The sequence below is a fragment of the Pollachius pollachius genome (genome assembly GCF_949987615.1).
Source record: "Pollachius pollachius genome assembly, chromosome: 1".
In the NCBI taxonomy this organism is placed as follows: Eukaryota; Metazoa; Chordata; class Actinopteri; order Gadiformes; family Gadidae; genus Pollachius; species Pollachius pollachius.
Window position 1 is genome coordinate 24,575,206 of NC_136934.1, and position 18,336 is coordinate 24,593,541.

General features: G+C 43.7%; 1 protein-coding gene across 1 annotated transcript in view; it reads right to left on the reverse strand.

Annotated features, from left to right (window-relative positions):
- bmp2k (BMP2 inducible kinase) overlaps nt 1-18,336 on the reverse strand; it is a 45,981-nt gene that overhangs the window by 14,347 nt on the left and 13,298 nt on the right. Inside the window, exons 3-12 of the mRNA XM_079739136.1 lie at nt 17,139-17,257; nt 16,502-16,607; nt 15,126-15,268; nt 8,779-8,900; nt 8,556-8,637; nt 5,727-5,859; nt 4,084-4,187; nt 3,907-3,986; nt 3,378-3,526; nt 2,812-3,209 (exon numbers count right to left, since the gene is read on the reverse strand). Of these exons, the coding sequence (XP_079595262.1) occupies nt 2,812-3,209; nt 3,378-3,526; nt 3,907-3,986; nt 4,084-4,187; nt 5,727-5,859; nt 8,556-8,637; nt 8,779-8,900; nt 15,126-15,268; nt 16,502-16,607; nt 17,139-17,257 (1,436 nt within the window). The remainder of the gene's footprint in view (nt 1-2,811; nt 3,210-3,377; nt 3,527-3,906; nt 3,987-4,083; nt 4,188-5,726; nt 5,860-8,555; nt 8,638-8,778; nt 8,901-15,125; nt 15,269-16,501; nt 16,608-17,138; nt 17,258-18,336) is intronic.

Consider the following 18,336-nt stretch of genomic DNA (forward strand, 5'->3'; position numbering starts at 1 on the left):
GCATAAAAGAGGCCTCAGGTGAGCTCTACTGTGTTGTAGATATGGTCCTCTGGCCTGATCAGGATCGGAGGTGGGATACAGACTGATTTACATGTAGATCTGTTTCACCTCATTTATATTCTAATTGTATTTTTTGTTGGCCTACGAAAAGCTTTTTATGCAGTCAGTTCAGCTGAACATTTTACTGCATTACAGTGACAAATAAATATTTGCTTTGTTACCTTTTTGTACTTGTGCACTGATTTCATCATTACATCCCCGAAAGACAGTCTAAACATTTTCCAACTGTAGTGTTTTTCATTTTACTCAGTGCAATTACTGTACTGTAATTTGCCGAAATAGGTAACATTGGTGTATTGTCAGAATAATGTTGCAGTATCAACTATAGGTGTACAATATAACTCTGGGAAACTGGGATTGTGAGTTTAGCCCATTGGAGCTCATTGGATAGACAAATATGCATTGTATTCTATTCTGATACGATTGTGTCAATGCAATATTTATTTGATATATTCACAGTATTGTATTACAATATGGTAACAGTCTTTATACTATATGAACTACCTAATTGCAACTTTAAAAAAGAAAGCTATTTCTAAACAATTTTATACATTGAATATGTAACATGGCCTCATGAAGCCAAAACATATGTAAATAGTATTTTGATGGAAGTGTTTTGAATTGATCACACCAGTGTTTAATTGATGCTCTCTAAGAGATATTCATTTGATAGCTGTGTTTACTGTTTAGTGGAAGAAATCAGTTTTGAGAAGAATTTGTGTGTCCAATAGAGTTTGGACAAAATGATTAACTCTTCTCAGGTTTGAGTTTAGAGTTTTGAGAAATTGAGCTATAGTTTCAGAAAACGTGTTTAAACGATTGAGAAAAACTGTAATGCAGAGGCTACCTGGAGGAGTTTCAGGACTTCTTTCTAATGCTCTGAAGGCCTCCAATATACTTGCAACCAAATTGAAATTAGCTGTGTTTGCATAGGCTGTCTAACTGCTGCCGAAATCATTTGATTTTGCAATAATGACCGTAAGAGAACCCTGGCTTCTCTGAGACATACAAATGACATCCATTATCCCTCCCAATCCCAGCAAGTTTATCCTCAAACTGGTTATCTGGGGGATGCAATACTATATTTTACCGACGCCATAAATTTGCACATACTAGGGCTGGGCAATATATTGATATTTAAAATATATCGATATTTTTTCAAACGCGATATGGAATGAGACCATATCGTCAACAACATCGATATAATTTAATTTGCGTTGAAATTACAGCACACTTGTTCCAAATAACAGCAGTTCTCTCCCCCCCCCCCCCCCCCCCCTCCCCCCCTCCACTCACGTCACTTTTTGAAATCGCGAAACATGGAGTCCGCCGGCACAAGCGGCTCCGAGGAGCTTGTTTGTAAGCGAAAGACCAACAGCTCCATAGTATGGAAATGGTTTGGATATAAGGTGTCTGACGAATTACAAAATCAAGTAATTTGTAGAGATTGCTTAAAAACTGGCGCAACCAAAGGGTTGCAATTCTGTGCATAATATTCCGGAGGCGCACACAGCTTTTGGCCGTGATATTATATATTATAATGTTCTCAAATACGAGGCGGAGGCAGTGTCTAGTCCACGGTTTATTCAACCATCAAACAGTATTCAATTCTGAACGGTAGGAATAGTAATGGTAAATCCAAACGGTAGGTAGGTATAGTAACAACGTATAGTAATAAAGGGGATGCAGCTGCCTCTCCCCCCGACGGATGAGATGAGATATTTAAATAAATAAATTGGCAAGGGACAGACAATAAGCTACATTACAAGAGACAAGTTATTGTCGTCCAACAAGTTTTTAAACCATCGGTTTCCGGTCTTCAATGAGCTGACGTATTCAGTTGAACTGCGTAATATTAAGGCTTTGTTTAGGGCAGGGTACTTTGTTATTCACTTATTGTGTCGAAATATTAATCCAAAAATGGCTCTTTAGAGAGGAGTGCTTCTGCCTGCCCGTCTCCTGGCCTGGTAGACACCGCTAGACACACAGGACTCGTACCGACGTCACATCGCTTATTCAGAGAGTGAATATCTGAGTTGAAGAGAGTGAATTCCGAAAGCAGATCTGGCCCCAGCCTTCACATTCAAGTGTCAAGTGTGGATGTCAGACCTCCTATCTGGAACATCCCATCACAAAAGTCTTGATATGACAAGGGGTTAACATTAGATGCTGTTGGGGCGATTTACTCCTTAACCTCCAAGTGACATATTGTTTCTCAGTTGTCATCCTTCACTGAAAAGAACCTGTTGTTTTAGGTCTGACTAGATAAATATATTGCAGCTTCCATGCTAACTCTGTAGGGTTTGGTTATCGCGATCATCAGGAAATTAAGTTACTTAGTAGTTGCATTGTAACAGACACTTCGATACTTCTATACTTCCCATAAAGCATTGCTTCAATAAGGGGCGGGAACTTGCCCAGGACATGAATGTTTTCTCTAAATTATTTATGGTTTATCGCATTTACCTGCCATCATATCCCTAAGATTCGATTTTTTTTTTTTAGAGCGTATGCGATCAAAAGGGGGATCAAATCAGTACAGCCCTGATTTGGGGGCATGTAGGAAACGTTTGACTATTTAGACAATTGCGAGAACACAATAATGTTTCAAGTATATCAGGACCTTAGAGCTGCTGCTAAGAGTTTGGAGCAAGCCAGACTTAATTAGAAATGCCTAAGTGTACTTTAGGCAAGATTTGGCAGCTTGAAAGAACAGGAAAAAGATTATACTCAAGGGCTGGAGTTACGTACCTGGATATACTGAAGCTGTTGGGCGTTACCCTGCTGCTGCTGCTGCTGCTGCTGCATGACCGGTTGGTGTTGGTGATGGGGTTGTTGATAGGGTTGATGATGGGGCTGGGGTTGATGCTGTTGGGGTTGATGGGGTTGCTGTTGATGGGGCTGCTGTTGATGGGGCTGCTGTTGATGGGGTTGCTGTTGATGGGGTTGCTGTTGATGGGGCTGCTGTTGATGGGGTTGCTGATGATGGGGCTGCAGCTGCTGCTGCAGCTGCTGGAGTCGGAGGTCCCCAGGTTGGAGTTGTTGAAGGACGCGATGCTGCTGAGTGCCAGGCTGGGGTTGGACCTGGTTTTGAGTCTGGACCTGGACTTGGTTCTGCAAGGCTGGCAGACTGGAGCCCGGTGTCGGAGCTGTGTGGAACACACACAAATGTTTGAATTGATTTGATTAGTTTTTTCTCTGTACTTTTGTAACCAGTGAGGCCACTAGGGGGGCCATGTACCTTTACCAGCATTAAGGCCACGAGGGGGGGTCTATACCTTTATGATCAGTGAGACCGCTAGGGAGGGGGTCTATACCTTTATGACCATTGCTAACTGGCAATGAGGGAGCGGCGACCTTGCCCGGCATGGCGGTGGTGGACAGTGGCCGGATGTTGTTGTTGGTGGCTTTGGGTCGCTGCCGGGGAGCGATTGAGGTCTCTGTCGGGCCCACTGCGTCAGAGATTCTAGAAACATGATTGACCACAATTGTTAGAGAGAGAAAAGATTAAGATAGTCTACCTACTGATTGAGAGTTAATGGCTTAAGGCTCTTGCACACCAAAGCATAAAAGTAGAGGGCAAGTGGAAGCAACGTTTTTTATACTCTGATTGAAAGCATATGCGCTTTGCACTTGAGCATTAGTGAGAAATGCCCAGTAATGAGATACACATGCTGTAGTCTGCTGTATTGTTTATAAAATATTACTTTTACTGTGTGATTGTGTCTCAAGGTTTTTCCTGAATATGTCCCTCTGAGGAAGGCATGTTTTCTGATACGTGCCCACAATGTACAGTGTACAACTTCCACACTTATAGGGGGCTAGAAGAGGTCAAAGGTTAAGCACCTGGCCTTGGATTGGCTCCTCCTCGCTGCAACCTCACTTGCTGTCAGAGGCTCTGGGAGGGAGGAGGGAAGGGTAGAGCCCTGGGAGAGAAAGAGAGATTTTTGTAGAGTGGCACTTTTTACTACGTGGAGACCCAAGGCGGCAATTCGATGCAGAAGTATAAATTAAGCATCTTACGAATAGATTTGGTACGGGGCAATCTTTCCCCGAAAGCTTGAAGGCAAAGTAAGACACCTGGTAGATATCTGGTCTCTTCTCCTGATCTGGCTCGAGCATGTATCCTAAACACACACACACACACACACACACAAGTCAATCTCATCTCCGACCACAAGTTGGAGCTACTTGATAAAATGACAAGTGTATAGAACACTTTACATTACAGAGTGTATAGAGCAGGGGTCGGCAACCCTAGGCACGCGTGCCAGTAAGGCTAGGGGCGGCATAAGCATTACTATTTTAATTTGCTATTTTAACTTACTATTATAATTTGTAAGCCCATGTTGCAAATATAACAACCAAAAAAAACATTAAAATGTTAATGCATGATTGTGGACTATATGGAAATAGTACAATTACAGGTCTTCTGGAAATGTTTTTGGTCGCTGTGTCATAATTCAGCTTAATTTTTAATATATTGTTGCTTAAGGCACACTCATTAACGAGAAAATGTAAAACTGGCACTGCATGTTGAAAAGGTTGCTGACCCCTGGTATAGAGCTTCTGTTTTTATTCAAGACAGTTCCAGTTCAATCATTGTTTCTGATCAACGCCGGTTCTAAGTAGCACGGAGAGTAATATTCAACAGCACGCACTTCAGTATTAACGACCATATACTGATTGCCAAGAAATTCACTGGTAAGATCATGAACAGGTTTATAAGTTAAGTGGTATTAACTGGTTCATGAAGTATTTCAGTGGTTTATAAGACAGTTAACTGGTGATTACGATTGCTAAATGGTTCAAAAGATATTCTAGTAGTTTGAGGATAATTAAGTGGTTTATGAGACATCTAATTAGTTTATAAGATAGTTCACTGGTTGATAATTTATTACATTGTTATATTACATTGTTAATAGGCTTATAATGCCCCACCGGCGGGTACGCTTGGGACCCAGCCCGCCTCAGTCCAGTAGTGAGGGTGCGGTATAGCCAAGCTCAGTTACGGCTCACGTTTCCACCGCCGACAGTACCTTTATGGTAGGGCGGGGTTTAAGCCATATGGCGTTAGCCACGGCAGCTATGTAAACATCGTGACCTCAAAGCAGCCTCACACAGTGTAGCCTGCTAATAAATCCAAGGGAAAAGAAGAATCCCTACAATGAACAAAGGGCAACAATGGAGGACATCCAAGAAGGACGGCAAACTTTTGCGCAACATTTTTTTCTATAAACAAAGCTTTGGCCGTTGTCAGAAAGACCTCACGGGTAATGTGTTTGTTTGTTATTATCCCCCTGTCGCACGGAAGTGCCATTCTGTGGACCAATCAATGGACGGCATGTGTAGGTCGAACTTGCCGGCACCCTTTCAGGCGTACCCCAACGGAGGAGTACTGCGAGACGAGTACTGCGAGACGAGTACGGCTCAATACGGCTCAGTCCGGATCACGCCCACTTTTGGCGGTGGAAACGCAACTCGTGCCGCACTTTTGCAGACTGAACCGACCCGGACCCTCCAGTGGAAATGCGCCATGAGATAGTTAACTAGCTTTAAGATGGATAACAAGCTGCTTTAAGATGGATAACTGGTATATAAGATAGTTAATTGGGTTAAAAGATAGCAAACTAGTTTATAAGTTAGTTAAAAAGCCAGTGACTTACTGATTAAAGAGTGCAGCTGGGTGGAGAAGCGGGAGTTGTCTGGAATGACGAAGGATCCATCACAGATGGCGACTTGACTCTCTCCGAAGGGCAGAGAGAAGAAACACAGCTTGTACAACAAGCAGCCCAGAGCCTGGGGGAAACAAGATGGACAGCAATTCACCATCACCTCCAAAGGGATGCGCATTCGATTAAATTGCCTAAGTCGATCGTCGGGAGAATTAACGATCAATTTTCGATTAATCATTAATATATTTATATTAAAATTAACTATTTATATGCTTAATTCAAAATGCAATGAAAATTAATTGTTAATTCTCCCGCGTTTACATGGACACTTCTGGTCCGAATAGAAGTGGAAGAACAGCTCAATCGGAATAGAAAATGAATATACACCACAATCGGAATACACCAGAATGCGCGAGAGACATGGAGACGGACGCACGCTTACCACTTTTGTAAATGCCATATATACAGTACATTCAGATTTTATGATAGGAATAGATATATTCAGATTATAAATTAATCCGATCAGAAGTGTCCATGTAAAGGCGGCTAATCGGAATACAATTCTCTGAGTGGAATAGAATTCCATGCGGAATGGGAGAGGTGGTGTAGTCCACTATAATCGACAGGTATATACTTATCCCTTTTGGTTTGGGGTGGGTGTGGCTACTTTTTAACTTGGAGAGATGGCATCAGCAGTTGCAGTAGTCAGCAATTGGTCCGTCGGTACTACTACTTTTATGCACACCGAACTGGACCACTGTCAAGGAAAGTGGATTTTTTGCCTGATTCAGGTCTTTCTTATCACTCCACAAGTAGTCTGGTAACTTATGAACCCCAGCGTGTCCAGTTGCTAAGCCACATCAACGTCTTTGGCGGACTATTTCTCTGCTGAACAACACTATGAATGGTAATTGTAAAAAGACACACTGTGTGAAGATATTTTTTAGAATTTGTTTTATCGATGAAAATTTTCCGCCATCGACAAAATTCTTAATGATCAATTAGTCGATTGTCAATTAATCATGCCCATCCCTACCTCCAACAGTCTCTTCATGTCCAAAAAACATCATAGACCCAATATTGTCTGAAGACCACCAATCATTAATAAAACTGTTTTTAGATGGATCCAACAAAATGAATTGCTGAAATGTATCATATTGCAAAATGTAATGAAAATGTTTTTATGGGCATCCATATTAATTGGAGCTTTCTGCATGCGCTACTCTTTTTTAATAAGTCCATGGCTTTACTGCATCCTAAAAATGTCTGCTTTCTAGGGCTTGCCTGAACACAAAAGATCAAGCTTTTGAATAATCACTGTGCTTTCAAACATTTATTCAGAGAAATAAAGTAAATACAGTAAGTTACTTTCCTTTCTTCAACAGGATTCGGAAGAGACCAATGCGGTAGAATCATGTTTTTATCAACTTTTCTACAGTAAAATTAAAATAACAAATTAGATGCAGAGTACAATATGTAGGATTGCTCTGGCTCAGTAGCTTTTTTTTCTCTCTCATTGGTCCGAGTTGGACTTGTTATTGCAGAGCTTCAATGCAGCCTAAAAGTTTGAGCATAGACAGTATGAAAAGAGGCCTGCTTCCAATCATCAAAAAGCAAATAGGAGGTTTGAACATTGTGCAAAGCTTTGATGAAATTGCAAGCAAGGTGTGTTTTCATACTTATTAAATCACAAACCTGTTATTATTAGGGTCAGCTTTTTAGTCTTTTTTTTTTACCTTGTTTGAACATTGAAATAGCAGCTTAATTAATTAGGGTTTATTATTAGATCTGTTTTCTTCTTTTTATCACCTCTCATTTATATGGCTAAAACTGTATAGCAGGAGTCATGGAAAAGCAAATTCTGTGGAGAATCCTTATTATTACAACCAGCTTGTTAACGGCTGTCGCTGTCGTTCTTGCGATCATTTCTGGTGATCTCATGTTTGGCCAGGCCATTTTGTTGATGGCTACCGTTATCTGAAATTGACATAGACTTGAAAGCGTTCCCGGAATGTGCCATGTCTCGCACCCTTAAAAAACCTGTTTTTTAGATTTATTATCCCTGGGTTATTCAGACGATATGTTACCTAACCCTCAGCCTAACCTTCAACATGCATTGGCATTTAAAAATGTTCATAGAACTAAAAATACAGAATTGAATAACCTAATCAACAAATATTCGGGCTCAGCACTACTGCTGTCCAATAGATTAAACTATTTATTTATTGGTTTATTTCAGGGACATTGCACACTGATCAACAGTCAAACTGTAAGTGAGCCAGAGTTAGCCTAAGAGGCTACCTTAATCAATGTCTTAATCTAATAATTGAATCAAGGTCTTAAATCGATAATTGCATTGATCTAGGGGTGTCAAGTTCTGGTCGGTTGGTTTGTTGTTATTAATTTGTTCAACCTAATATTCAATCGTCGGCCAATCGCTGCTATTACTTTTCAAGGAGAAAAACGCTTTTTAATTCATTATATATTTTTAGGGATATAAGCAATGATGCATTTTATTTTTAAGTGATAGTTTCTGCTTTAATAATCATATGGTTTAATAGACTGTAGGATTTATAATACAGGTGGTCTAAACCTGTTTTTCTAAACTTTGAACTTGCACAATTTAAGGAAGTCTGCTAGTGATAAACTTACTGAACATTCAGTCAACTCAAACTGTCAAAGAAGTCGTTGGTGCGGCAGCATTGTTGAAGGTGGACTTAAAAGTATGAAGGTTTATAATCAAAAAAGCTCTATAGACATGAGTGCGAACCCCGTTCTCACAAATCCCAAACCCTTCCCAAGTTTAATCCCTAACCATACCCATATATCAGCCTTAGTTGTGATGGGTTTCCCTGCATACAGGTTGATCATCTCTGGAGCTCGGTAGGACAGAGTGGTATACCTGGAGAGAGAGCGACACGCACGCACGCACACACGCACACGCACACACACACACACACACCTTAGAGCCAGTACCTTGACACTACATCCCATCTCGGTTCATCTCAAAATCTCTCACTATTTTAAATGTCCCATGTCTTACTTCTTGATCTCGTCCTCCACCGCGGCGACGCCATCCCTCTGGGGCAGCAGCACCTTGTGGGTTGAGCTGCCAAAGTCACACAGAACATAGTTCCCCATGTCACTTAACAACAGGTTCTCCACCTGGGTTGGGAAATGAGGGAGTGAGGGAGAGAAAAAGGGAACAGTCACCGCTGGTTCACCCTACACAATAGAGAAATTAAACTGCTGCTCAATGCAGACAGCCTGATTCTGCTCTTCCCTTCACACTACAGCCCACATCCTGTTTGGGACAATCTATTTATTCACACACGTAGCGGTTTGAAAATAATACAACACTGCCACCATTACGACAATCACAGGTGTCAACTTCTGGACAAATTTTACATTATTTGGGTTTGTGTGTGAGGCTAAAAGAAGTGTGCATGTAAGGCTGAAAGGAGGAAAGGTCATATTTCACTTCCTTTTTATTTGACACACATTTTAATTCTTTATTTGAATCCACCAATCACATTACAAGAGACAGGATTTAAATATTTCGGAGATGAAATAGGTCTTTGTTCAAGGGTACAAAAAACATCTCCTGCGCCACACTGCAAGACTGCCTATCGCTGCTGATATGGAGCAGAACTTTGCTACTTGTTAAGATTTTCTGCTGGAGAGCCCTACCAGCCCTAAACCACTGAAAACATGGTTGTGGGCATGCCCCAAGCTGCCAAAAATAAACACTATTAGCTTGCATTGGAAGCCTAGGTCCCTTAGTATTTCCAGAATGGGCTGGTTGTTGGAGCCATTTTGATATTTATGTTTGCAAATTAATTTGAGTGATTAAGACTGATAACACTATTGAAATAATTATAATATTTATGTTTATGAAATATGGTTTAATAGTATGGTGAATTATGGTTTACAATTAGGTATTTCTATGTTTAAAATCAGATTGACTGCCGTGTTCTGTCTGGCCAATTGAGCGTGACGTCTGACGTTCTGACTGACAGATGTCAAATATATTGATGGGTTACCTATGACCAGGTGGAGCGGAAGTGGCAAACTATTTTTCAACCGCGTGAATGCGATAGGGACATCTTTGTTTGTTTTTTTAGTAAGAAGGGAACAAATAAATCAATCTATAATTCAAGACGCGCGTTGTCCGGATTAATCCGCTCTCAGAAGTGGCCATTGAAAAGCTGCCACTACACTCATTGAAAGCAATTTCCATGTATAGATCAAACACACCCTAACTCAAGTAGCAGCACTTCCATTCTGTCTCTGTTTAAAAACACAACATCAGGGGTATTTGGGATGTTACAAAACACATCAATAGAGCTGTTACACCATTCTGGCATGATACGTGAATGTTTGTACATGGTCACATTTTCTAGAAATACTTCTTTAACATTGCCGGAAATCAGATCGACAAGTCGGTCATGGTGTGCGATATAATGTCCTTTGTACATAGTACAGCCATTCACAATATGTGCAACTGATTCAAGTTGATGGCTAGAGTGCATTATACAGTGTGGAAGGTGGTGTGCAGGGTGCCATAATGCCGGATTGTATTTGGTAGGTAGCACCTGCAGTCTAGCTTTGGCAGTGAAACAGAGGATGTCCTCCCCAACAGCAGCATTTCTGTACATGATGTGGGAAGCAGAGTGGTTGGCAAAGTCTAGACATGCTAGCTTTCCCTGCATTCTAAGTCCAGTCCAGTGTTGTTTGGTCTCTGTTTGTTTTAAGTTAAGAAGGAATCTCCTTGCTGTTGTGTTCTGTAGTGTGTGTTGTGCTTCGTTGTGGTATACAGCAGCCTCTGCAGTTACAGATGGGTCGCTGACAACTGCATCAGATGCCTGTGGTGCTGTGTGTGAGTTGTGTTGTGTCCATTCCAGTTTGACTGTCATTCTGTTGCACAGATCATTTAGGTCCAGCCAATCTGACCGAACTCCAAAGCCTGCAGCTTGTGTGTCCAGTTTCCCACTGCTTTTCCTCCTTAAGCCTAGGAAGCTGTATTGGCCTGCTTTGGCCAGAGGGACCTTCCTCTTCCTGAAGTCCAGCAGGAGGGAAGCTCTGGCAAGCTCTCTGACAGTGGCATCATCATTGTTAAGCATGCTGATGAGGTGTGTCAGCCTGGTAGCAGTGTATACCCATTCCACGGTTGGGACACCCAGCACCCCCTCTTTATGTGAGAGGAAGATGAGATCCCGGGTAGAGTGCTAGTTCAGCCGGAAGACATTTTGCAGGATGTGGGCGTTTGCAAAGAGGTTTTGTACCTTCACCAGGGCCCCCTCTCTGATAGCGTCCAGTTTCATTACTACAGGGAGTGGGGAGGAATCAATTAGATCGATTCTGTTCTTATAGGCACAACATAGCTCCTGTGCCTGCTCCCCCCACTCACCTGCAATGTTGATGTTATGGCCAAGATAGGTGTATGACTCGTGGCGTGAGTAGACCCTGATAGGCTGTCCCATTATTGTGAAGGAGGGTGGTATGTCAGATATGGCTTTATACCAGTGGTTGCCACCGCTGCGTCGCTCATAAAGAGCTGCGCAATTGGTGTGCTTCACCTCCAGCTTTGACCAGTGAAGAAATTCATCTGTTCTGGCCAGCATGTTGTGTATGACACTCGTCTCTGGAGGACACCTCAGCATCGTCAGCGTAACCCTGAACAGGGTTTGGGGATCTGATATCAGGGGATGCACACTGACAGAGCCACTTGAGCCACTGGTTAATGGCAAGGATGAAGTTCACTGCACTCTAGGGGCATCCTGTTTTAATCGCAAACTGGAGCAGAATGGGCTCTGTGAGTTGGTGTCCACAGATCACCTGCAGAAAAGATCCCTTATATACATCCGTTATGTCTACAAAGGCTGAGGTAGATGGATCTCCTCCAGTGCACTCAGCATCATTTTGTTGGATAGTGTTCCAAAGGCATCTCTAAAATCCAGGAATACAGTATAAAGTTTACAAGATTCATGTTTAAGATCATCAACTCCAGTTTTAAGGCAGAACACATGCTCGTTCATACCCTGTCTGTCTATGTAAGCTTATTGTTTGGGTGAGAGGATGCCTGTGTCTACAAGCCATGGGAGGATGCGGCCAAGCATACATTTCATAAAGATTTTGTAGAGAGTTGGAAGGAGAGATGTCTCTCCATTTGGATGGGTCGCTTGGAATGTTGTCTTTCTTAGGTATTCTATGGATGAGGGCCCCCTTCCATGATCCTGGCACCTTTCCAGGATGACCTATTAATCAGACAGGTGTTAATTAAATATGTTAGTATTTGGGTGGACTGGTGGTGGACTTTGACGGTCTTATATGTCACCCCATCGTAACCACTGGCACTGTTATTTGGCAGGTGGGAAATAACTTTTATCTACTTCTTCAAAAGTGAATTTAGCAGTGGATGGATAATAATCTGGGATAACTGTCTCTATGCTTGTGGACCAAGGGGGCGAGGTCAGCGTTTGGGTCGGGGTGATTGATATTTGGCCATATAGTACTTTAAACGTCAGTGGTGTCGTTGACAGTTGGCGGGGGGAGGGAAACATGCTATAACTTAGAATTATGTTAATAGCTTTGGACCTGCGGTGCTGCCATAGGTATTACTGTTTGTCTCTGCTTACTGTCCTTTGGCGTTTGTGGTGTTCGTCTGCTCCCCTTCTGCTGAGCAATAGTTGGATGACGTCTCTCACGAAGATCAGCCGTTTCTCAATCCAGGAAGTAATGGAAGCCGGTGTAGACTCTGTCAGATGTTTATCGCTCAATGGAAACTTTTTAGAATCTGTGTCACGTATTTCAGGAGTGGTAATCCAATCTCTTTCCCGTTTTTATTTCTTGTGAGGAATATTCCATTTTGGAAGAATACTCCGGTTAGGATGGATGCCACTTTACTCCACTTCGCTGGATTGCGGGGCAGGCAAAGTAAGCTCTTTAGTTTGGTATCCAAAATTTCCCGAATTGTCTCATGAGTCTCACACACACACACACACCCCTGTGTATATATAGATCTTAATTTATCTGTAGATATATCACTAGATGGATAGATAAATATATCCATCTATAAGTCTATCTACCTAGAAACTTCACGCTGGGTGAGGAACAGGAAATTATGCAACAGAACAGGACAAACAGGTAGGACGCAGAGCCAGCAGATGCTCTGGAGATGCCCTTGATGGTCATCAGTCATAGGGGCAAGGAAAGATGGAGGTGAAGGAAGGAAGTGCATCATCATCTAGGAGTAAGCTACAATGTTGGTCAACAATACCCCATTACAAACTATCACCCGTAGTTCTGTACACTATTTGATATTTACAAACTAACATATAAACGGCAACATATCTTTGAACACTCCACAGGTAGGCTGAGAGAGGTTGATGAATTGTTGTTATCCCGGCCCCTTCTCTTACTTCCTATGAGCTGTGATCACCAGTTAACAGTACCCGGTCTCTTACTACCTATGAGCTGTTTTCACCGGTTAACAGTCCCTCGTCTCTTACTTCCTATGAGCTGTGTACACCACTTATACAGGTGTACACATATACTGGTCTCTTACTTCCTAACAGCTGTGTGTATGAGAGTTAACCATCCCCCTCAAGAAGGATAAGATGATGTCAAAAAGAAAACAAAGACCAAGAAAATAAATTAATAAATGGATAAATTGAAAATGAATGGATTTCTTTTACAAAGATTTGACTAAGTAATATACAGAACATGTGAATATGCAGAACATGTCCCTCTATGTCCCGCCTCCACAGCCATGTAACTGAAACGGAAAGTGCTCCCGCTGAAGCATGCTGGAAGTCCTGCCTCTCTCCAAATGGGCCAATCAGGCAAATTTGGAGCACCCCATTCAAGGCACAAACCTGTAAAGCAGGGGTCAGCAACTGGAGGCCCGCGGGCAATAACTGGCCTGCCAGACATAATATCTGCCCCGCCAGATTATTCTGAAGTTATATGATTTTTTATTATTATTATTATTTTTTTTTAATATCGATATCTGTATCTGTTAGCTTAGATGTAAAGGGTCGGATACAGTGAATTATTTTTTCTTTCACAACCGTTTTTGAATTTAATTGTATCAAATCCTGCTACTACTCCCGGAAGGTTAGAGACACACTTGTCACGAGCACGCATAAGCTGCGAGGGGCTGAACGGGAGTTATTGAAAAATATGCAATATTAAATCAAACGGAACACCCCTCTATAGGCCTAAATACAACAACCATGGCGACCCGACATTACGTATTTTTGTGTGATACTGCAGGTAGAGAAAGGCAGGAGCTGTTGACAAAAGTCCACAAAAGATTTAAGACGCCAAGCTCTGAGACTTCGCAAGTAGAGTCTCTGATGAGGCTACTTCGCCTACAGCTCTTCTAACGGTGTGTAGGCTAGGAACGGAGGTTTGTGTGTGTGCGCGTCAGTCAGCACCCGCCATGGTGTGTCTATATGTGCGTGTGCGTGCGCGCAGTCAGTCAGCACCCGCCATGGTGTGTGTATATGTGCGTGTGCGCAGTCAATCAGCACCCGCCGTGGTGTGTATTTTGTGTTCTGTTGCGTGAAGTGTTTTAAGAGTGGCTGGCTGCTTTTTTAGGTGCGCACCAAGCCGGTTCGGTCGAGGCTTGGCACGCCCAGCGATTTCAACGACTTATTTCAAGTTTCCCTTCGTAAAACCGAGGGGGTAAAATCCCCCGTTCTTCACGGTGCAGGCTTTCTAGGTTCACTGGAGAGTCTAGACCTCTTTAGAATAATTTGCATGTTTTTATTTTTTTATGAATGAAGACACCCGCATGCAAGAATGAGTTCACGTCTGAGTGTAGGCTAAAAACGCGAATAACTATTTACAAGTGCAAAAACGCCAACATATTCTTTATTTTGCTGACCACTTTTTGGTTAGGGACGGGTTAGGGTTCTTTATCCCGACAAAAGCCTCGTAAGGACAGTTCCTCTGCGTCTCTCTCGTAGATCGCACCATCTTTCAACGTCTTTGTGTAATATGACTGCATCACCTTCTCTGATCAGCAGCTTGCGGATTTCACTTTCTCTCCAGTTAGAACTGCTCATGATGGTATCGCTGCGTTGTCTATGTGGAGACAATGCAGCAACACCTCTACCCAACGTGATCAGGCATGACATTTACGTGATTAGGGAATACACTTGTTTATTTGTACATCTGTTAAGAGTGCTCTAGTGCTTGGTAGGCATATGACTAAGCCAGCTGACGGGCCTGTGTCGCAGTTCCAGATGCACTTTCATTAATCTATTCCTTGAACTAGCCTTTGATAATGTTCTGGGCCGCCACCTACTGGCTGGAAAAAAAATTGGCCCCAGGACAAACTTAGTTGCCGACCCCTGCTGTAAGGGTTACTATAGAGGTCACCTTGAGGTCCCGGTGGATGATGGGCGTCTTGCACTGGTGCAGGCGGGCCACAGCCTCACAGGTGTCCCCGAACATGTGGAGAACCTCCACCTCGGAGAACCCTGCAGTCAACCTCTGGTTCATCTGCTTCACCACCTGACCAGCTGGGGGGGTGGAGGTGGTGAGATAGGAGAGAAGGAGCTGGTGAGGGAGGAGGGGAGGAGGTGGTGAAGGAGGAGTGGAGGTGGGGGTGAGGGAGGAGAGGAGGAGGTGGTGGGGGAGGATGGGAGGTGGTGAGGGAGGAGAGGAGGAGGTGGTGGGGGAGGAGGGGAGGTGGTGAGGGAGGAGAGGAGGAGGTGGTGGAGGAGAGGAAAAGGTGGTGAGGGAGGAAAGGAGGAGGAGGTGGTGAGGGAGGAGATGAGGAGGTGGTGAGGGAGGCGAGGTGGAGGTGGTGAGGGAGGAAAAGAGGTGGTGGTGAGGGAGGAGAGGAGGAGGTGGTGGAGGAGAGGAGGAGGTGGTGAGGGAGGAAAGGAGGAGGAGGTGGTGAGGGAGGAGATGAGGAGGTGGTGAGGGAGGAGAGGAGGAGGTGGTGGGGGAGGAGGGGAGGTGGTGAGGGAGGAGAGGAGGAGGTGGTGGAGGAGAGGAAAAGGTGGTGAGGGAGGAAAGGAGGAGGAGGTGGTGAAGGGAGGAGATGAGGAGGTGGTGAGGGAGGCGAGGTGGAGGTGGTGAGGGAGGAAAAGAGGTGGTGGTGAGGGAGGAGAGGAGGAGGTGGTGGAGGAGAGGAGGAGGTGGTGAGGGAGGAAAGGAGGAGGAGGTGGTGAGGGAGGAGATGAGGAGGTGGTGAGGGAGGAGAGGGGCAGGTGGTGAGGGAGGAGAGGGGCAGGTGGTGAGGGAGGAGAGGAGCAGGTGGTGAGGGAGGAGATGAGGAGGTGGTGAGGGAGGCGAGGTGGAGGTGGTGAGAGAGGAGATGAGGTGGTGGTGAGGGAGGAGAGGAGGTGGTGGTGAGGGAGGAGAGGAGGAGGTAGTGATGGAGGAAAGGAGGAGGTGGTGAGGGAGGAAAAGAGGTGGTGGTGAGAGAGTAGAGGAGGTGGTGACTAGAGGAGGGAACGCCGGGGAAAAGGAGAGGCGAAGAGGAGTGGAGGGTGTACAGATAGGAGAGGATGAGAGGATGAGAAGAGAGGACGAGAGAGAAGAGCGTAGGAGGAGGGAGATGAGCTGAGGTGAAGAGGAGAAAGTAAGAGGGGAACAGATGAAGAGGAGAGGAGGAGGAAGAGGAGGTGAGGATGAGAGTGGAGCGAGGAGAGGAGAGAAGGACGATGGTGACCAGAAGAGGATAGGTTGACAGTAGAGAGGAGGCATGAGGGGAGAAGGAGTAGTGGGGAGGTTCTGTACGGTACCTTTGCAGTACTCCATGAGGATGAGAAGCTCCCAAACGGTATCTGAAACGGAGTTGATGGAGGAGTCCAGATAGTGGACAATGTTCTTATGACCCGACAGCTCCTTCTAATTACACACGCACACAAACAAAGTACTTACTGTTACACAATATACGACAACACAATGTTCTTATGGTCTGACAACTCCTGAGTATTGCGAAATATTTTCACAATACACACATATGAAAACAAACCACAACTTCCAGTTACTAATAACAAATACTAGGGCTGGGCGATTAATCAAAAGGGCAGAACAGCTGGATACTTATTTGTATATCATTTTAGATTGGAACATTTTCTTTTTGACCATTTTGTGTATTTTTTTAAGGTGAAATTTCAAAGTTCTCAGTTACAACGTTTTTTTTGGGAGAGACATGCTGAATACATACATGTTTTCAAACTCAAAAATAATCGTTTGAATAATCGTGATTTCAATATTGACCAAAATAATCGTGATTATGATTTTTCCCATAATCGAGCAGCCCTAACAAATACCATACACTTCACACTGCAACACAACCCATGTTTTCTGTTTTGCCAACATTGGGAGCTTGTTGTGAAAATTTTAAATGACAAAAGCCAATTAGGAGTTTCGCACCATGATGGTGATCTCCCTCTTGTAGATGTTGAGGTCGGGCACATTGTTGACATACATCCTCTTGAGAGCACAGCGGACGCCACTGTGTGTCCGAGCCAGAAACACCACAGAGAAACCTCCTGAAACACACAGAGACACAAGGGGTCAGCATAGACCAATGAGGACTCAGTCCTTGCCAAGCACAGACCAATTTGTCAAAAGATTTGATGTTATTTAGCTAGCTTTAGTAAGCTGATGCATAAAGCTCACAGGAAGTACAACATAGCATTTCAGAAATAGCATTTGACATTTGGGGGAATTTTCTGACGCTTTTATCCAAAGCGACTTACAGCCATTATTCGCACACCAACGGCTGAGTCAACCACAGACGGCAACAGCCAGCTCGTCTGGAGCAGTTAGGGTGAGGTGCCTTGCTCAGGGACACCTCGACACTCAGCTAGGAGCCGGGGATCGAACCAGCAACCTTCCAGTTACCAGTTAACCCTCTCTACCATCTGAGGTAGGAACCAGAGCTGAGCGGATGTATCCGGTAATGCTCTGCATCCGCCCTTGTAAAGATCAGGAGAGTGTATTGTGTTGTCAAGGTGCTGTATTACGACGGTGGTAGTTGCCATGGCAGCATACTGTGTTTTTATGGATGAACAACCAGGAGAACTAGTGGGAGCTCTCATTAGAGGGATAGATGGCTGAGTCATGTGCAGACAAAGAAAACCAAGGCTCCAACAAACTGTCCACAATGGCTGCTTGTTAGTGGACAAACTCATCCATCCACTTCCTCTCTGCAGGTCCACAAGAAACATTTATCTCTTCAACAACCCATTCTTCATGCAGTTGTTTTCTGTATGGTCTTCATACTCTTTGACCCATGGCTTCATATGTGTGTGTGCGTCAGAAGCACTTGAATTTAAAAAAAGAATTTAAAATAAATAACGTCACATTACCCCCGGAAATGCATTATACACTCTTTAAAACATACAACTTCGAGAAATATGTAACTCAATATCTCTTAAAGAAGATCCAGTGTGTCTCCCGGGGAGAGGGTTTCCTACAGTATATAATAATTATTATTATCACATGACCAGTAGCGGGGAAAATACAGTACGACACTGCTCCATTTCCACTAGTCCTTTCTGGCTGCTCATCTGGCAGCATTTCCACTAGTCTTGTCTGGCTGCTCATCTTGCTCTGCTTCCACTAG